At 42.1% G+C, this 22,192-nt stretch overlaps 1 protein-coding gene across 2 annotated transcripts; it reads right to left on the bottom strand.

Moving 5' to 3' along the window:
• Nucleotides 1-8,201: 8,201 nt before the first annotated feature.
• Nucleotides 8,202-20,059, bottom strand: LOC139577344 (follistatin-A). Of its 2 annotated transcripts, none has more exons than XM_071404393.1 (6): nucleotides 19,862-20,059; nucleotides 18,263-18,454; nucleotides 17,816-18,034; nucleotides 17,058-17,282; nucleotides 13,352-13,582; nucleotides 8,202-8,397 (listed from the first exon to the last, which is right to left on the bottom strand). In XM_071404393.1, the coding sequence occupies exons 1-6, from the start codon at nucleotides 19,953-19,955 to the stop codon at nucleotides 8,294-8,296; spliced, it is 1,065 nt and encodes a 354-aa protein (XP_071260494.1). In that variant the 5' UTR covers nucleotides 19,956-20,059; the 3' UTR covers nucleotides 8,202-8,293. The 2 variants fall into 2 exon arrangements, with proteins under 2 accessions (XP_071260494.1, XP_071260495.1); XM_071404394.1 differs by having other exon boundaries at nucleotides 8,313-8,728.
• Between the last annotated feature and the right edge of the window lie 2,133 nt (nucleotides 20,060-22,192).

Here is a 22,192-nt window from a genome sequence, read left to right as displayed (position 1 = left end):
TATTACATGACCCATCAAATTAGCCAGGTGTGTCTGGGGGGTGGTTTTAGCATTTTCTTCACATGACCCATCAATTTAGCCAGGTGTGTCGGGTAAACATACCATCTACTAATGATAAAATATTTATAAAATATTGGAATCTGGACACTTTCTGTTTTTGATATTGCAAGTAACCACTTTACTGTACCGTTTACACCTTCTGTATCCTGTGCATGTGACAAATAAACTTTGATTGTATTGATATAGTGTGTGTTTACCACATGGCCTCACGTGCGAATCCTTAAAGAGATGGGTGGGGCTAAAGCTTAAGAGGGTGTGAACGATGCTGAATGGGTGTAAACAAATAAGAGCTTTCCAGTAGGTGTACCAAAACATTCAAGGACCATTTTCTTAAAAATTGGGTTACTTTCCCATTCTTTCTCAACTGCAGTCCAGTCTCTACTTTTATCCAACGTAAAAAACACAATTTAATATACATAAGACCGAATCGGTCACATAAGTGGTAGTGGCCTGAGGGCACACACCTAATGTGTTGTGAAATCTGTTGTGAATGTTTTGTAATGTTTAAAAAAATTGTATAACTGCCTTGGCAGCAGATAATGGGAATCAATAATAAATACAAATATAAATACAAACCCGATCGATCATCTCTGGACAGACCTGAAAATAGCTGAGAACCAACGACACTCACCATTCAACCTGACAGAGCTTGAAAGGATCTGTAGAGAAGAATGGGAGGAACTCCCGAAATACAGGTGTGCCAAGTTTGTAATGTCATACCCCAGAAGACTCGAGGCTGTAATCACTGCCAAAGGTGCTTCAACAAAGTACTGATAAAGGGTCTGAATAATTCAAACATTTTTACGTTTTACGTCATTATGGGGTATTGAAAAAGTATTTGATCCATTTTAGAACAAGGCTGTAACGTAACAAAATGTGGAAAAGGTCAAGGGGTCTGAATACTTTCCGAATGCACAGTCTATTAGATATGTAGTATAGATGATATATGTAGTATATATTAGATATATAGTATATATATATATATATAGTATATATTCGATATGTAGTATATATTTTGTATTATTTTACTACAACCGCCAACCACAGGAGGTTTCAAGAGCTCTCAAAGAGTGCAGACTGCCTGCTGCCTGCTGCTATTACACCTTTATGTCAACAAGGAACACAGACTGAGACCAAGGTCTCTTTTACAGCTGGGCCCTGCGTATACATGTTTACACATACAGTTTAGGTACAATGATTCAAAAAACTACACAAGACAAACAAAACGATCACAGATAACACAAAAAAAATACAGCAACAGATTACATTTACACATAGGCTAATCATCAGATGGTGGGGTGGGGGGGTAGGGGGCCCATGTGGGTAACTGGGGGGTCCTGCCGTGATTGGGTAACGGATTAATAAAAAATCTAAATAACGGTATTTATATATATTTTATATCCAACCACAGGAGCCCCCTACCTCCCCACCCCACCAGCCCCCTCTCAAAGTTCATAATACACCAGAGAGCAAAATGTATCCACAGAGGATCAATAGTTTAAAAAAGAATAATAACTGTGGATTACATTTCATTACAAGCGCATAAAAGTAATTGCCAAAATTAAGGAAATAGCAACATAGAAATATTAAAGTGTGTTGGACCACCACGAGCTGCCAGAACAGCTTCAGCATATCTTCTAACAGTGGACCTAAACCATGTCAGGAAAATGCACCCCACACCATAACATTAACTTTGTATTCCTCATTTACTCACGTGTTTCCTTTATTTTGGTAGTTACCAGTATGCCTGCTTTTCAGGAAGGCTGCAGTTTTGGGCAGCATGCGTATCAAATATACAGCTGGTTGTGGCCATAGACATATAATCCATAGAAGGGTTATGGAACCTCTAACCCTTGACTGTTAAACTCATGGGTACAATAGCAATGGATGCCAGTCCTGACTTGAATGGGAACTTCCCATCTATCGATTATATTTCTATGTTTGGTTTGTCTTTTGTCTTTTGCAAATTTCAAAATACAATCACGAGACAAAACGTACAATTTGGAAAGCAAATGCCTACAACTGAAAAGAGAAGACTAATCTGTAGATTTTTTTTTAAAATGACACACTGTGCCCATGATTTCCTAACACCGACATACACTACCATTCAAAAGGTTGGACACACCCACTCATTCAAGGGTTTTTCTTTATTTTTACTATTTTCTACATTGTAGAATAATAGCAAAGACATCAAAACTATGGAATAACACATATGGAGTCATGTAGTAACCAAAACAGTGTCAAACAAATCTAAATGTATTTTATATTCTTCAAAGTAGCATATTTTATATTTGAGATTCTTTAAAGTTGCCACCCTTTGCCTTGATGACAGCTTTGCACACTCTTGGCATTCTCTCAACCAGCTTCATGATTTAGTCACCTGAGACACATTTCAATTAACAGGTGTGCCTTCTTAAAAGTGAATTTTGTGGAATTTCTTTCCTTCTTGAGACAATCAGTTGTGTTGTGACAAGGTAAGGGGGTATACAGAAGATAGCCCTATTTGGTAAAAGACCAAGTCCATATTATGGCAAGACCAGCTCAAATAAGCAAAGAGAAACGACAGTCCATCATTACTTTAAGATATGAAGATCAGTCAATAGGGAACATTTCAAGAACTCTGAAAGTTTCTTCAAGTGCAGTCGCAAAAACCATCAAGCGCTATGATGAAACTGGCTCTCATGAGGACCCCCACAGGAAAGGAAGACTCAGAGTTACCTGTGCTGCAGAGGATAAGTTAATTAGTGTTACCAGCCTCGTAAATTGTAGCCTAAATAAATGCTTCACAGAGTTCAAGTAACAGACACATCTCAACATCAACTGTTCAGAGGAGACTGTGTGAATCAGGCCTCGTGGTCAAAATGCTGGAAAGAAACCACTACTAAAGGACACCAATAATAAGAAGAGACTTGCTTGGGCCAAGAAACACGAGTAATGGACATCAGACCAGTGGAAATGTGTCTTTTGGTCTGGAGTCCAAATCTGAGATTTTTGGTTCCAATCGCTGAGTCTTTGTGAGACATGTTGAGACATGTATTTCCTGACAGAGCTTTGCATGTGGGGGTGCTTTGCTGGTGACACTGTCTGTGATTTATTTAGAAATCAAGGCATTAACCAGCATGACTACCACAGTATTCTGCAGCGATACGCCATCCCGTCTGGTGTGGGCTTAGTGGGACTATCATTTGTTTTTCAACAGGACAATGACCGAACACACCTCCAGGCTGTGTAAGGGCTATTTTACCAAGAAGGAGAGTGATGGAGTGCTGCATCAGATGACCTGGCCTCCACAATCCCCCGACCTCAACCAAATTGAGATGGTATGGAATGAGTCGGAGCGCAGAGTGAAGGAAAAGCAGCCAACATGCTCAGTATATGTGGAAGATCTTTCAAGACTGTTGGAAAAACATTCCAGTTGAAGCTGGTTGAGAATATGCCAAGAGTGTGCAAAGCTGTCATCAAGGCAAAGGGTGGCTGTTTGAATAATAATTGTTACACACTTTTTTGGTTACTACATGATTCCATGTGATATTTCATAGTTTTGATTACTTCATGATTATTCTACTATATAGAAAATAATAAAAACAATGAAAAACCCCTGAATGATTAGCTGTTCTAAAACTTTTGACCGGTAGTGTACATCAAGTCCTCTACACGTTATACCTTATCTCCTTAACGAAAAGGGAGTCTCAGAGTGCTTTTCCAGGATCAGGTCCCCCCCTATCCATGTAGGCATATTCATTATGATCTAAAAAGCAAAACAGATCCTATATCAAGATCAGCACTCCTACTCTGAAATGCTTAATGAATATGGGCCCCCGATATTAGACGACGAAGAAGAAGAAGAAGGAGAAGACTGGAAACTTCATTAAATAGTACCCGCAAAACACCAGTCTCAACGTCAACAGTGAAGAGGCGACTCCGGGATGCTGGCCTTCTAGGCAGAGTTGCAAAGGAAATGCCATATCTCAGACTGGCCAATAAAAAGAAAACATTAAGATGGGCAAAATAACACAGACACTGGACAGAAGAACTCTGCCTAGAAGGCCAGCATCCTGGAGTCGCCTCTTCACTGTTGACGTTGAGACTGGTGTTTTGCGGGTACTATTTAATGAAGCTGCCAGTTGAGGACTTGTGAGGCGTCTGTTTCTCAAACTAGACACTCTAATGTACTTGTCCTCTTGCTCAGTTGTGCACCGGGGCCTCCCACTCCTCTTTCTATTCTGGTTAGAGCCAATTTGCGCTGTTCTGTGAAGGGAGTAGTACACAGCGTTGAACGAGATCTTTAGTTTCTTGGCAATTTCTCGCATGGAATAGTCTTCATTTCTCAGAACAAGAATAGACTGATGAGTTTTAGAAGAAAGGTCTTTGTTTCCTGCCATTTTCAGCCTGTAATCAAACCCACAAATGCTGATACTCCAGATACTCAACTAGTCTAAAGAAGGCCAGTTTTATTGCTTCTTTAATTAGAACAACAGTTCTCAGCTATGCTAGCATAATTGAAAAAGGATTTTCTAATGATCAATTACCCTTTTAAAATGCTAAACTTGCATTAGCTAACACAACGTGCCATTGGAACACAGGAGTGATGGTTGCTGATAATTGGCCTCTGTACGCCTATGTAGATATTCCACAAAAAATCTGCTCTTTCCAGCTACAATAGTCATTTACAACATTAACAATGTCCTACACTGTATTTCTGATCAATTTGATGTTATTTTAATGGACAATTTTTTCAAATTTTCTTTCAAAAACAAGGACATTTCTAAGTGACCCCAAACTTTTGAACAGTTGTGTAAACATCTAATATGATGAATGATTTGGTAAAAGACGTAGTGGTTTTGGTATCATTGGTTGTAAAATATCTAATGATTGTCATCACAAAACCCCTTGATTTAGACTCCAGTGATCAGTAAACACAAACATATGGGAACATTATATTTTATTGTTTCACTCTTTCATATCTGTACAAATACCATCACACTTTGTATGTACATATGACATTTACATTAAAAAAAATACTATATATACTTCTAATTGTGTTTCTCTTGTGATATTTGAAAATAAAAAAATGCATTCTGAAAACAACAACAACAGTGTTGACAGTGGGGGAAAAAAAGCAAAGCGATATGTTTGATATGAGTATATAAGTACGTCTCTGTAGCGTCCTAGTCAGGTGATCTCTGCAAGAGCAATATGGAACAAAACATTGGCAGCACACAAAATTTGTTCACGGCACATTTTCTGACAAAAAATCAAGTGTTGTCCACAAAAAAATATATATATATATTTTCTAACATGTCAAATCTAAAATACTGCTACCGGGTGACGTCTGGTTTAGACAAAAACATCTCCATTGGGAAACAAATTGTAGAGGAGTAGCCTAACATCCAGGACTCACGCTGGACTAATGTCCCCATATCCTGTGGTGCCAGGTGGTTTCTGCTCATGTATTTGTCACGCCAAACAATAGCTTGACAATGATGGAGTCAAAGATCTGGGACCGAGGGGGGGGGGGGCTACTAGCTATAACCACTTTACACAACACACAAAGCACCGTTACACTGCAGAACCATTGACAAGAATCCCTTTGGCCAGTTATAATGAGGTGTAAACAGGAAGCAGACACATTTCTGTATATAAACGATTGACAGATAAGATAGATAACCCCATAAATAAACACATAGTAAAGTTAAACATGCGTTAATGTGTGAATGACAAACATCTGCGATAACATCTAGTGGTAACATGGACAGGTTTTTTTTATTATTTTTTACAGCTCGGGGAAGAACGATGCCATTTACAGAAAGACGATGGATTACTTTACTTAATAAATAACACTGCTTCTCTTTGGACAAATATATTTCTTCATAATAATAAAAAAATAATGAAAACTATTAAAAAAAACTTGATAAAAACGGGTGGTAACAATAACATGGTAGATAGTAAGTACAGTACAAACTGTATAAATTATAAAAACACAAACCAAATGTATAAATAAAACATCTAGAACTGAACTAAATGTATACCTTTTGTCTCTTTAAAAAATATATAAGCATACACATATGGACTGTACAGTATGAACATGGTTCCAGGCCCAAGGACTGTCTCTCTAGTGCAGACCAGGCAGGCAGATAGATAGACAGTCTATCCAACCAATAAGGAGGGGAGGAAGATAGACTATCCACCAATGAGGAGGACAGGTGGATATGACAGACAGCCTATCCATCCAATAAGGAGGACAGGTGGATATGATAGACAGCCTATCCATCCAATAAGGAGGACAGGTGGATATGATAGACAGCCTATCCATCCAATAAGGAGGACAGGTGGATATGATAGACAGCCTATCCATCCAATAAGGAGGACAGGTGGATATGATAGACAGCCTATCCATCCAATAAGGAGGACAGGTGGATATGATAGACAGCCTATCCATCCAATAAGGAGGACAGGTGGATATGATAGACAGCCTATCCATCCAATAAGGGGGACAGGTGGATATGATAGACAGCCTATCCATCCAATAAGGAGGACAGGTGGATATGATAGACAGCCTATCCATCCAATAAGGGGGACAGGTGGATATGATAGACAGCCTATCCATCCAATAAGGAGGACAGGTGGATATGATAGACAGCCTATCCACCAATGAGGAGGACAGGTGGATATGATAGACAGCCTATCCATCCAATAAGGAGGACAGGTGGATATGATAGACAGCCTATCCATCCAATAAGGGGGACAGGTGGATATGATAGACAGCCTATCCATCCAATAAGGGGGACAGGTGGATATGATAGACAGCCTATCCATCCAATAAGGGGGACAGGTGGATATGATAGACAGCCTATCCATCCAATAAGGAGGACAGGTGGATATGACAGACAGCCTATCCATCCAATAAGGAGGACAGGTGGATATGATAGACAGCCTATCCATCCAATAAGGAGGACAGGTGGATATGATAGACAGCCTATCCATCCAATAAGGAGGACAGGTGGATATGATAGACAGCCTATCCATCCAATAAGGAGGACAGGTGGATATGATAGACAGCCTATCCATCCAATAAGGAGGACAGGTGGATATGATAGACAGCCTATCCATCCAATAAGGAGGACAGGTGGATATGATAGACAGCCTATCCATCCAATAAGGAGGACAGGTGGATATGATAGACAGCCTATCCATCCAATAAGGAGGACAGGTGGATATGATAGACAGCCTATCCATCCAATAAGGAGGACAGGTGGATATGATAGACAGCCTATCCATCCAATAAGGGGGACAGGTGGATATGATAGACAGCCTATCCACCAATGAGGAGGACAGGTGGATATGATAGACAGCCTATCCACCAATGAGGAGGACAGGTGGATATGATAGACAGCCTATCCACCAATGAGGAGGACAGGTGGATATGATAGACAGCCTATCCACCAATGAGGAGGACAGGTGGATATGATAGACAGCCTATCCACCAATGAGGAGGACAGGTGGATATGATAGACAGCCTAGCTTATCCATCCAATGAGGAGGACAGGTGGATATGATAGACAGCCTATCCACCAATGAGGAGGACAGGTGGATATGATAGACAGCCTATCCACCAATGAGGAGGACAGGTGGATATGATAGACAGCCTATCCATCCAATGAGGAGGACAGGTGGATATGATAGACAGCCTATCCACCAATGAGGAGGACAGGTGGATATGATAGACAGCCTATCCATCCAATGAGGAGGACAGGTGGATATGATAGACAGCCTATCCATCCAATAAGGAGGACAGGTGGATATGATAGACAGCCTATCCATCCAATAAGGAGGACAGGTGGATATGATAGACAGCCTATCCATCCAATGAGGAGGACAGGTGGATATGATAGACAGCCTATCCATCCAATAAGGAGGACAGGTGGATATGATAGACAGCCTATCCATCCAATAAGGAGGACAGGTGGATATGACAGACAGCCTATCCATCCAATAAGGAGGACAGGTGGATATGATAGACAGCCTATCCATCCAATAAGGAGGACAGGTGGATATGATAGACAGCCTATCCATCCAATAAGGAGGACAGGTGGATATGACAGACAGCCTATCCATCCAATAAGGAGGACAGGTGGATATGATAGACAGCCTATCCATCCAATAAGGAGGACAGGTGGATATGACAGACAGCCTATCCATCCAATAAGGAGGACAGGTGGATATGATAGACAGCCTATCCATCCAATAAGGAGGACAGGTGGATATAAATCGTGTAGTCCTGATCTTCCTGCTCCTCCTCCTCCTCCTCCTCCTCTTCCTCCGGGGCTTCTGTAATGGCTAGATGGGAGAATATATGGTAGCTGTTGTATAAATATGGACCACAACAGCAATGTAGCAGTAGAGTATTTCCTGAACGTTCTCAAAAGCCCCATATTCCTCCACGAAGCCCCAGTATAGCCATGTGGTGCTGTTATGTTTCAGGGCAGAGAGGGGACTTGGCACTGAGTCATCCATCCCATAATGATGAAACATGGTTTACATAATCTAGGTCTAGAAAGTCAGGGCCATAACAGCAGAGCAGCGGGTGACGCAGGATGGGGATGGGGGAGGGGGGGGGCAGGGCGATCTGAGGGTTGAATGGTTCAGGTCTTTTTTTGGCAGCAGAATCCTGAAAGCAGACAGTCAGACAGCTGGTTTTGTTCTCATTGTTCTTTATGTCTCCGTTTGGTCTCAGACACAGTACAGTTGCTGCCATTGTGTCGCAGCTGTTTGACCTACGACCTCTACCAAGCAGGTCACGAGCCAGGCCAACCAATCACACAGCTTTGAGGTATTTTCTACAGAATAGTTATTTTTTGGGGAGGGGGGGGGGGGGGATTGGAAAATAAAAAAGCAACACAGGCAAGAGCGACAGACAGTCAGTCCCTCATCATCCAATCCAAATGGATCTGCGTGTTTGATAGGCAACAACACATTCACTACAATTAGCACACAGAGAAGTCAATGCATATAGATAGTATACATGTTAATTGACTAGTGGCAGACAGAGAGAGAGAGAGACTGAGGGGATGGTTGAGAAGTTATTCTTCAATCCCATTTCAATTCCTTTCAATTCAGGAAGAACACTGACATTCCAATTTCCAATTCACTTCAATGCTTTTTTCAATGAACAACATTTGGAAGTTGAATTTAGTTCATTTTGTTAATTGACTGGAATTCTAATGGATTTGACCCCAACCATGGCTTCTTCTGTTTATTAGATGCAAATTGTAAAAGTGCCACTTTCCTCTGCCCCATGAGGTGATCATGACTTTGGTCCCTTTGTGGAGTCGTACTCCACACATACTTTAAGTTACATTTACATTTAGGTAGTCGGTCAGGACATATAATAGTGTAGTAGGAGGATATCCAGATTTATGCATCATGATGAAAATTAAATGAAATCATCGTTGACATATAGTGGCTTGGCATGTAACTCATATCCTTTTCTTGAAGGCTTTTGTAAATGGCAGGTAGCCTCAGTTTAGTGAGTACTTTATTTAAGGAGGAATGGCTCAAAGTACTGGTGGAAAATAGGTAGTCTACATGTTAAGGTTCACCTTAAATAATCTTAGCTATAAATGGCACCAACGTCGCAATCACCTTATGCACATATATGCATGTATGTAACTGTTTTCATTCTGACTCTATATTACATGTTAACAGAGCGGTGTGTGTTTTCATTCTGACTCTATATTACATGTTAACAGAGCGGTGTGTGTTTTCATTCTGACTCTATATTACATGTTAACAGAGCGGTGTGTGTTTTCATTCTGACTCTATATTACATGTTAACAGAGCGGTGTGTGTTTTCATTCTGACTCTATATTACATGTTAACAGAGCGGTGTGTGTTTTCATTCTGACTCTATATTACATGTTAACAGAGTGGTGTATGTTTTCATTCTGACTCTATATTACATGTTAACAGAGCGGTGTGTGTTTTCATTCTGACTCTATATTACATGTTAACAGAGCGGTGTATGTTTTCATTCTGACTCTATATTACATGTTAGCAGAGCGGTGTGTGTTTTCATTCTGACTCTATATTACATGTTAACAGAGCGGTGTATGTTTTCATTCTGACTCTATATTACATGTTAACAGAGCGGTGTGTGTTTTCATTCTGACTCTATATTACATGTTAACAGAGCGGTGTGTGTTTTCATTCTGACTCTATATTACATGTTAACAGAGCGGTGTATGTTTTCATTCTGACTCTATATTACATGTTAACAGAGAGGTGTGTGTTTTCATTCTGACTCTATATTACATGTTAACAGAGCGGTGTGTGTTTTCATTCTGACTCTATATTACATGTTAACAGAGTGGTGTGTGTTTTCATTCTGACTCTATATTACATGTTAACAGAGAGGTGTATGTTTTCATTCTGACTCTATATTACATGTTAACAGAGCGGTGTATGTTTTCATTCTGACTCTATATTACATGTTAACAGAGTGGTGTGTGTTTTCATTCTGACTCTATATTACATGTTAACAGAGAGGTGTGTGTTTTCATTCTGACTCTATATTACATGTTAACAGAGCGGTGTGTGTTTTCATTCTGACTCTATATTACATGTTAACAGAGCGGTGTGTGTTTTCACTCTGACTCTATATTACATGTTAACAGAGCGGTGTATGTTTTCATTCTGACTCTATATTACATGTTAACAGAGCGGTGTATGTTTTCATTCTGACTCTATATTACATGTTAGCAGAGCGGTGTGTGTTTTCATTCTGACTCTATATTACATGTTAACAGAGCGGTGTGTGTTTTCATTCTGACTCTATATTACATGTTAACAGAGCGGTGTGTGTTTTCATTCTGACTCTATATTACATGTTAACAGAGCGGTGTATGTTTTCATTCTGACTCTATATTACATGTTAACAGAGCGGTGTGTGTTTTCATTCTGACTCTATATTACATGTTAGCAGAGTGGTGTATGTTTTCATTCTGACTCTATATTACATGTTAACAGAGAGGTGTGTGTTTTCATTCTGACTCTATATTACATGTTAACAGAGTGGTGTATGTTTTCATTCTGACTCTATATTACATGTTAACAGAGTGGTGTGTGTTTTCATTCTGACTCTATATTACATGTTAACAGAGCGGTGTGTGTTTTCATTCTGACTCTATATTACATGTTAACAGAGCGGTGTATGTTTTCATTCTGACTCTATATTACATGTTAACAGAGCGGTGTGTGTTTTCATTCTGACTCTATATTACATGTTAACAGAGTGGTGTATGTTTTCATTCTGACTCTATATTACATGTTAACAGAGCGGTGTATGTTTTCATTCTGACTCTATATTACATGTTAACAGAGTGGTGTGTGCCACTACAGTGCATTTTGAATTACTGATTGATTACAGCCAACAACAAAAATATATATATATATATGTAAATACATGATTATTAAAATATAATTAGCAATGTGACCATGGAATTTACAAGCTGTAAAGATATGACCATTATGTGGTTGTCTAGAAGAAGAAAAAATATTTATAAAAACTATAATATTGAGAGAAAAAAAACTGCATTAAAATTAAAGTAAATGTACAGTGTTTAAAGATTTCTACGAAATAATTAATTACAATATGAGTGAAGACATTTTACTTCCAAAAAAGTTTTGATTATGTTAAAAAGTAGCTGTTCTGTTTTGGAATGTTTGGGCGTGTACTGGTCATTAAAAATATTTATGCGAGTAGACAGCTGATTGGCCAGCTCATCTTCCTCAGGAGTATGACATCACACTCTGTGAGGAAATAGTAAGCAATTTTAAAACAGTCAGTTTGAGACAAGTTTTAGGTGCCATTTTTGAAGTGTTTTACCTCAAATGTATGCGTTGGGAAAATAAGCGTGTAGGATGAGTCATATTTTGGTATGAGTTAACAGAATATGAACTTTTAAAAGTGAGATTTTCCCTGGACAGGCAACCTGCTAGAGTACCAGCAGATCACTATGGGATCCCCATGACCACTAACTAATCTAGACTTTAAATACAATGATTGTTTTAATTGCAAAAGTTAGTCTCCATAAATGCTTGTTAGTGTAATGACGTCAGCATATAATCTCAACAACTTCCAAGAAATAGTTTTCTTTTGAACTATCTTTACCTATTGATAGATTTTGTTTATTCACTTTTTTGTTTATTTTTTATTTTTTTGGGGGGGGCTAAAAGAAAATGCTGAAAAGTTAAAGAAGCCAGCAACACAGACGAAATCATGCAAGTTCTCTCATCTCAAGTCCTTTCAGATGTGTAAACTGAGCTGTGCCGAGTGGGTGGGCAAGGAGGTGGGGGGTTGCAGGGGAGGGGGCTCAAGAAGAGTCAGGGGTGACTTGGAGTCAGAGGGATTGGGGTCAGCAAGGATTGGTGTCAGAGGAGAGTTGGTGTCAGGGTAGGATTGGTGTCAGGGAGGATTGGTGTCAGCAAGGATTTGTGTCAGAGGAGACTTGGTGTCAGGGAGGGATTGGTGTCAGGGAGGATTGGTGTCAGCAAGGATTCGTGTCAGAGAAGACTTGGTGTCAGGATAGGATTGGTGTCAGGGAGGATTGGTGTCAGCAAGGATTCGTGTCAGAGGAGACTTGGTGTCAGGGGGGGATTGGTGTCAGGGAGGATTGGTGTCAGCAAGGATTTGTGTCAGAGGAGACTTGGTGTCAGGGAGGGATTGGTGTCAGGGATGGATTGGTGTCAGCAAGGATTCGTGTCAGAGAAGACTTGGTGTCAGGATAGGATTGGTGTCAAGGGGGGATTGGTGTCAGCAAGGGTTCGTGTCAAAGAAGACTTGGTGTCAGGATAGGATTGGTGTCAAGGGGGGATTGGTGTCAGTGAGGATTGGTGTCAGAGAAGACTTGGTGTCAGGATGGGATTGGTGTACGGTTGGGATTGGTGTCAGGGAGGGATTGGTGTCAGGGGGGGATTGGTGTCAGCAAGAATTAGTGTAAGGTTGGGATTGGTTTCAGGGTGGGATTGGTGTCAGGAGGGATTGGTGTCAGGAGGGGATTGGTGTCAGAGAGGGATTGGTGTCAGAGAGGGGGGAGGGATTGGTGTCAGGAGGAGATTGGTGTCAGGAGAAGATTGGTGTCAGGTGGGGATTGGTGTCACAGAGGGATTGGTGTCACGGAGGGATTGGTGTCAGAGAGGGGGGAGGGATTGATGTCAGGTTTGACTTGGTGTCAGGGAGGGATTGTTGTTGGGAAATAACATAGAATTGTCTCTCTCAGTGGCGATTACTTACAGTTGCAAGATCCTGAATGCTTAACCTCCAGGAGCGTTCCCAGTGAGCAGGCAGTCTGCTTCATAGCACACTCTGAGGGGTAGGTGGTGTTGTCGCTGGCGCACACCGCCTCGTCCATCCGGCTCTCCGGACACGCCTCGTCACAGAGGGAGCAGCGGCCTCGGCTCATCCTGGCATCCCATAGACACTTCTTCCCCGCGCTGCACTGGATGTCCTCGCACGACTTGGCCTCTGGAGCCAGAGAGAGAGAGGAGAAGAGAAGAAGGACAGAACTGATCAGACGGACGCCTCGTTGGTGCTGCTTGGCACATCACCATGAAACCGTAGTGGTTAATGAGTCATGTCCTATGTTTCAAGTACCCGTGTAGTAGGGAGGGAAAAGCTTCCTGGGAAAGCTTCCCAGCTGTGGTGTGGGTGATGTTGCCAACTTCTAAACAGCAGCAACTACAAAGTAGTGCCAGCCTTGTATCCTGAAATGGACCTCCAAAGTAAATAAAATATTCTCTGCTCTGAGAACCTCAATTTATGTGGAATGTTGGCAGAGAGAAGTAGCCTATGAGGTACAGCCTACATTCAGACAATATTGTTTAAGATCACTGTATTTTGTCCAAGTGTACACATGGTATAAAGCACATTTGACAGAAACACCCCAACCCCCTACCTCTAGATCTCTGTGGAAAACACTTGAAACACAGAGCAATCAGAACAACCAATAATTGGGTAAAATATCAGGATTGGGCTGCCTCTGTAAAGTTAGTGTCAGAGGTTGGGACAGGTTTAAGCCATACGGTTAAGTGTCAAGTGTCTAGGGGATCGTGTCTATAGGGTAGTGTCTATAGGGTAGTGTCTATAAGGTAGAATCTCTGGGACAGTGTCTAGGGGGTAGTGTCTAGGGGGTAGTGTCTAGGGGACAGTGTCTAGGGGACAGTGTCTAGGGGACAGTGTCTATAGGGTAGTGTCTATAGGGTAGTGTCTATAGGGTAGTGTCTATAGGGTAGAATCTCTGGGACAGTGTCTAGGGGGTAGTGTCTAGGGGGTAGTGTCTAGGGGACAGTGTCTAGGGGACAGTGTCTAGGGGGTAGTGTCTAGGGGACAGTGTCTATAGGGTAGTGTCTATAGGGTAGTGTCTATAGGGTAGTGTCTATAGGGTAGAATCTCTGGGACAGTGTCTAGGGGGTAGTGTCTAGGGGTTAGTGTCTAGAGGACAGTGTCTATAGGGTGGTGTCTATAGGGTAGTGTCTAGGGGACAGTGTCTAGGGGGTAGTGCTATAGGGTAGAATCTCGGGGACAGTGTCTAGGGGGTAGTGTCTAGGGGACAGTGTCTAGGGGACAGTTTCTAGGGGACAGTGTCTATAGGGTAGTGTCTAGGTGGTAGTGTCTAGGGGACAGTGTCTAGGGGGTAGTGTCTATAGGGTAGAATATCGGGGACAGTGTCTAGGGGACAGTGTCTAGGGGACAGTGTCTAGGGGGTAGTGTCTAGGGGACAGTGTCTATAGGGTAGTGTCTAGGGGGTAGTGTCTAGGGGACAGTGTCTAGGGGGTAGTGTCCAGGGATAGTGTCCAGGGGTTAGTGTCTAGGGGACAGTGTCTAGGGGACAGTGTCTAGGGGACAGTGTCTAGGGGGTAGTGTCTATAGGGTAGTGTCTAGGAGACAGTGTCTAGGGGGTAGTGTCCAGGGATAGTGTCCAGGGGTTAGTGTCTAGGGGTAGTGTCTATAGGGTAGTGTCTAGGGGACAGTGTCTATAGGGTAGTGTCTATAGGGTAGTGTCTAGGGGACAGTGTCTAGGGGACAGTGTCTAGGGAACAGTGTCTAGGGAACATTGTCTAGGGAACATTGTCTAGGGGACAGTGTCTATAGGGTAGTGTCTAGGGGGTAGTGTCTAGGGGTTAGTGTCTAGGGGTTAGTGTCTAGGGGGTAGTGTCTAGGGGTTAGTGTCTAGGGGTTAGTGTCTAGGGGTTAGTGTCTAGGGGTTAGTGTCTAGGGGTAGTGTCTAGGGGTTAGTGTCTAGGGGTAGTGTCTATGGGACAGTGTCTAGGAGACAGTGTCTAGGGGACAGTGTCTAGGGGGTAGTGTCCAGGGATAGTGTCCAGGGGTTAGTGTCTAGGGGACAGTGTCTAGGGGACAGTGTCTAGGGGGTAGTGTCTATAGGGTAGTGTCTAGGAGACAGTGTCTAGGGGGTAGTGTCCAGGGATAGTGTCCAGGGGTTAGTGTCTAGGGGACAGTGTCTAGGGGACAGTGTCTAGGGGACAGTGTCTATAGGGTAGTGTCTATAGGGTAGTGTCTAGGGGACAGTGTCTAGGGGACAGTGTCTAGGGAACAGTGTCTAGGGGACAGTGTCTAGGGGGTAGTGTCTAGGGGTTAGTGTCCAGGGGTTAGTGTCTAGGGTTAGTGTCTATGGGACAGTGTCTAGGAGACAGTGTCTATAGGGTAGTGCCTAGGGGACAGTGTCTAGGGGACCATGTCTATAGGGTAGGTGTCTAGGGGTTGGTGTCTAGGGGTTAATGTCTAGGGGTTAGTGTCTAAGGGTTAGTGTCAGGGGCAGGGGTGGGCAACTCCTTAGCAAACACAGCTGAATAAGGAGAAGTTTGCATTCTAAACTGAAAATCATGATCAGGTGATTGGAGTCAGATGTGTTAGCTGGGGCAAAAGTGTGACACCAATCAGAACATTGAGGACTGGAATTGCCCACCCCTGGTCCAGGAGGTAGTGTCTGGGGGGAGGGGCTAGAAGGTAGTGTCTGGGGGTAGGGGCTAGGGGGTTGTGTCTGGGGGGAGGGGCTAGAAGGTAGTGTCTGGGGGTAGGGGCTAGGGGGTTGTGTCTAGGAGGTAGTGTCTGGGGGTAGGGGCTAGGAGGTAGTGTCTGGGGGTAGGGGCTAGGAGGTAGTGTCTGGGGGGAGGGGCTAGAAGGTAGTGTCTGGGGGTAGGGGCTAGGGGGTTGTTTTTGGACAGACCCATTATGCTGTCTCCTGCAAATAAGCATTTCACTGTAAGGTCTACACCTGTTGTATTCGGCGCACGCGACAAATACACTATGATTTGATGTTTAGGCCTACGGACCGACGTTCCCAGGAGACAATACTGACTGACGTTCCCAGGAGACAATACTGACTGATGTTCCCAGGAGACAATACTGACTGACGTTCCCAGGAGACAATACTGACTGATGTTCCCAGGAGACAATACTGACCGACGTTCCCAGGAGACAATACTGACCGACGTTCCCAGGAGACAATACTGACCGACGTTCCCAGGAGACAATACTGACTGATGTTCCCAGGAGACAATACTGACCGACGTTCCCAGGAGACAATACTGACCGACGTTCCCAGGAGACAATACTGACCGACGTTCCCAGGAGACAATACTGACCGACGTTCCCAGGAGACAATACTGACTGATGTTCCCAGGAGACAATACTGACCGACGTTCCCAGGAGACAATACTGACCGACGTTCCCAGGAGACAATACTGACCGACGTTCCCAGGAGACAATACTGACCAACGTTCCCAGGAGACAATACTGACCAACGTTCCCAGGAGACAATACTGACTGACGTTCCCAGGAGACAATACTGACCAACGTTCCCAGGAGACAATACTGACTGATGTTCCCAGGAGACAATACTTACTGATGTTCCCAGGAGACAATACTGACTGATGTTCCCAGGAGACAATACTGACTGATGTTCCCAGGAGACAATACTTACTGATGCATCTCCCCTGATATGCTACTCCTATGGATCTGCCCAGGAGACATGTGGCCCTCCTCAGATGGCACGCGCTGGCATAGATGATCCCGTCGTTGCCACACAGGAACTGATCCGGTGACCTCTGTTCAGGGCAGATCCGATTACACATCACACAATATGCGTTATTCGTCTGGTCAACGACGCACGTGGAGCTTCCCGGGCATAACACGTCACGGCATGTCTCTGTCAGAACAAAAAGTAGTAAAATGAATGCAATGCTTAAATATCTGCAGAGTTAAAAACTAACCATAGCTATATTCAGATGTCTGGTAGACACCTGCTGTGAATCAACCATTACTTAGTGGAACCAAAGAATATGCAATTGACCTTTAAAGGCCACTCACTAAACACACTATTTGGGGCGGCAGGGTAGCCTAGTGGTGAGAGTTTTGGACTAGTAATCGAAAAGGCTGCAAGTTTGAATCCCCGAACTGACAAGGTGCAAATCTGTCCTTCTGTCCCTGAACAAGACAGAACTGTTCACTGTTCCTAGGCCGTCATTGAAAATAAGAATTTCCTCTGCCTAGTTAAAATAAAGGTAAAAAACACTTTGCAAATGGCGCGCTTTCTACGTACTTATGCTCCAATTTTGGAATGCGCCGTGTTTTGCTCATCCCCGGTACTTTATCCAACACCAGACCGAATCCAATTGATTGTTGTATATGAATAATACGGGCTATGTTCTGCTTTACGCATCGACCTGCTGGTTTACTTACTCTTGCATTTGCCCTGGTACTGCACTTCCAGGTCCAGATGGACTTTACATTTGGACTTGAGCAACGCACACTCGTCTTTGTACGTCTTTCCATCCGATCCGCAGACAGGTCCTTTCCAAGTGACGTTGGAGCAGTCTGGCGCGCAGACGCAGCGTGGCTTGCTTCTCCTGTTCATCTTGCATCTCTTTCCAGGTCCACAGTCCACGTTGTCGCACGTTTCTGGAGTGGAATAAATGTCGATGTTCTTCAATTATAATAAATATATGGAGAACAGACATTGTTCAGATGCAATTAGGTTTAACGACAACATGTGTCTAATTTATTTTCACTTACATTTAAACGAAGTTAAACATTGTCTTATGGGACATGCTTTCATTCTAAAACGACGATGTGAAATATTATAATTAGCCATATTTTGTGAGCCATATCATATAAACATCCCTGTACCTTTGCAGGGTATGCAGTTGGGGGCTCCGCCGTTAAAGATCATCCACCGGAACAAGGTGCTGTTGGGTACATCCTCCTCGGTCCATGACGTCCCCAGCCTCCCGCTTCTACAGCATTCCTCTCGGCTCATCCCCGGTACGTAGAGCACCTGACACCTCCCGTTCTTCCCCTGCTGTAACCAGCAGTTACCAGCTGGAAACAAACACAAATTAGCCCAGTCTTTTTAAAGTCTGGCTTACTGACTGACCTGATCCAGACACAACACGTCAGTCAGTCAGACTCACTCTCTCTCCTCTCGCTCGTATTTGGTCCGTTTTTTCCCTCCAATATCATGCAACAGTTTTAACACTTTCTTATTCAGTCACCAATAAATGTTCGATACCGACAGCTGGCCAGTAGGATACAGCATTGAAGAAAATACTGACCTTTAACTCAGATTTTATATTGATTTCATATAGTGTTGAGTTCTCCATGTTCACAGAGCAAACAGTTGAACAATCTAGTTCTATTGCCTATCACATCATGTCACAAGTTATAAAAGTCATCGAAGTACTTCCTCTTGGCCTCGTCCAGGACATAACTGTATTCTTGACAGTTCTTGATTTATCAACGCTCGAACAGTAAAAAACATGAACTTTACGAATACAGTAGTTGTATAAACTTTTGTTACAAATATCTATGAGCATCCCTGGTCTCACAGCACCCGTAGACACGTCGATCATAGCAGTATTTAACGAATAGCTTCCAAAACAAGACTTTGCCGAAATACACATAAAGACACTAATAGGTTACAAGTGGTTTTTAACCTTTTTTTTTTTAAGGGTGCACTTAAATCGCAGGCTACGTTGTTGATATTTATTTCTAAGGGACACTTTCTGTTGTACGAGGTCAACTATATGTATCGTTATCAGCACCAACTGTATTTGATTCCTATCAATGTAACAAAAGCAACAACAACAAAAAAGAGAGAACTGATCTCCATATGGCAAACATATCGTAAATCCTGTCCTTGCAGATATACAAGTACAAGTTTAGCAATATGTTTAGATAAATTACATTCTTATACGTCAAATAATATGCGGTCACAAATTTCAACCACTAAATCTCTGACTTTCACTCCAATTCTATCTCAGTTTGAGGTAAATGTATTATACAAGGCGCACTGCTATGACACGCAGTTATACTGTTACATTTTCAAACTATTTTATAAACGACTACTATGTTCGTTTTACGGAATGTTATATTGAGAGCTTCCACACCAACACATCTGTGGGCATGAAATTAATACCTCACCAAAAATCATACCATGTGGCTCGATTGTGTGGGTTTTCAAAACTATAACAATAATATCCCTTTTAAACTTTCTGGCACCTGTTTGGTTGGCAGTCATTTTCTACACGCTCTGTCTGATAGTAGGAAACTTCAAACCAAATGGAAAGAATGTTGACATGTCCCTTTGAAAAGTGTGGAACTCTGTCAACGTTCCAATGTACACCAGGACGCAGACAGAATAGGCTACACTGGTAAAACACGTTTAAAAAAAAAAAAAAAAATGTAAACAATTTTTTATCGAAAGATTTGGAAAAATAAATAACATACCTTGTACTTTTTGATCTTCCATGAAATGACAGAGCCATATCAATAGTAGAAGAATCCCCGGTTGGAGCTGGAGTTTCTGTTGCATCCTGAGCATGGTGCTGGAGACGAAGTGAAGTGAGCAAGGTATCGGCTATTGACACTAGCAGATAAGCGGACAGAGTACATCTGTTTAAAGGTGGCAGTGAGTGCTGAATGAATGTCAGTCTGAGAATGCAGCGTCTCTTTTTAAAATCTATAAGGGGTCATCTGTGGTGGGCGGTCTTCTGGTCGGTAGGGGAGGGGGTGGCGGAAAAGGGAGAGGGAGAAAAGGGATTTTTACATTACACGTAAACTTCTTTCATTATTTAATCAGGTGATTAGTCTCAACTTTCTCTGTCTGATCACAGCAGTTTGATAAATGTACACTTGGTAGCAGATTATTAGTACACTTGCTTAATTGCTGTGGTGTAAATTTAAAAAATGAATAGCAGAGGACCAGTTGGACGTGGATACATTGAGGTCGCAAATAAATTCATTTTCACGAAATACCAAAATCTTAAAAGAATCTATCATGTTTATTAAATGTACTTTAACTGTTTATTTCAATGTGACCTCTTAATCATTTAAATAGGCTACATTTAGTTAATTTATATTTTTTTGCTGATTTATTGATAGTTTATAGGTGTGCTATAGCGATTATAATGATAGTGCTCCTTATATGAGCGGCTACGGCTATAGACTAAATACAAGTATAGGCTTATTAGGCAGCCATAAATGATTTATAATAGCCTCCTAAAACTCTCTCTACTAACACTAGGTGTAATTATAATAGTAATAACACCAGCAGTAGCCTAATTGTAAAGTATTGCTAGGCTAATAGCAATATACCTGTATCCGTATTTCATTCACACATAACAGACAAGTCTATCAAGTGTGTGCGCACCGCCAATTCCCCAAACTTCAAATGACTTGGTGATAACTGATCTTTTTTTTTCTTCCATCAACTGCGGATGGAAGGTGTTAATCTTTTAATCAGAGTCCTCTATTGGAATGAATGACCTCTCTCCGTCCCGCATGACAATAATAGATTGCAGTGTACAGGGAGGAACGCTAATATTAGATGAGGCAGTTGTTTGGGTTTCTCTGTCAGGTCAAGCTGATAAATATAACCAACCCTGTTTCCGAAGAGGCTTCAGACTGAAGGAGAGTATTACATTTCATTGAATGAAATAGTCTCTAGGCTAGACTAGACTAGACCGTCAACTCTCCTCCCCCCCAATGGAACACAGAACGGTCTTTACAGAGGTCCGCGGGCGACCTCTTCTGCAGACCGTCGGCGATACAACTGTCTTGGCAACACAAGTGCAATGAGGGAAGTTTGTGGTTTTGGCATTTGTCCTCTCAAGTTATACTCACATTTACAAGAAAATAGACTATTAATTGTGTAATTACTGGATGTTCTAGGCCTAAGTCTTTTCGCCGAAAAACACCGAAACACATTTAATTATTGGAATACTTGACACTGATCGAAATTACATTCATGCGGAGAATTTGGATTGAGGGTCATTTGAGGTATCCAATTAAATATATATTCAAACCACTGAAAAAAACCGTAATAATTTTCCAACTAACCTGCCTAACCATACATATTATATTAAGTTTCAGCTGATAGTTGACTTCCGGATATCCTAGAAGGCTATAATTTAGTTTGGTCTACTTGATTGGCGAGCGAAACATAACGATGTTATAATCATGGAAATCGATTTAAAGTGTGATTTTGACAACACAACAACTCCTAGAACTTCTAACCATTTATTTCGGTTCACTGAGCTTTTTTTCACACACACGTCTTTCCCAATGCGTCCATCCTTCGCTAGTTGGGCAGCCATCTAAGAGCGCAAACGCTTTGCTATGTTGTCCCTAATATGATGTTGAAATCTGGTTGTCAAAAAAAATCGATCACATCTCGGGCAACTATGTCCTTATTTGGTCTCCGCCTAATTATCAGCAGAGCAATTCCAGAAATTGTGCTTTTAGCCTATGTTTGGATGCATTTTTGATGATATAGAAATCACTAATTTAATAAGAAAAAACAATCAACTCCATCACTATTCAATTACTATAAGAGTAACCTACAGGACCCGATGTCACAGGAAGGCCAAAAAGATCATCAAGGACAACAACCATCCGAGCCACTGCCTGTTCACCCCGCTACCATCCAGAAGGCGAGGTCAGTACAGGTGCATCAAAGCGGGGACTGAGAGACTGAAAAACAGCTTCTATCTCAAGGCCATCAGACTGTTAAATAGCCATCACTAGCACAGAAAGGCCAATGAAATCATTTCGAGTCAC

Source organism: Salvelinus alpinus, chromosome 5, assembly GCF_045679555.1.
Source record: "Salvelinus alpinus chromosome 5, SLU_Salpinus.1, whole genome shotgun sequence".
NCBI lineage: Eukaryota > Metazoa > Chordata > Actinopteri > Salmoniformes > Salmonidae > Salvelinus > Salvelinus alpinus.
This window is presented reverse-complemented; position numbering and strand designations above follow the sequence as displayed.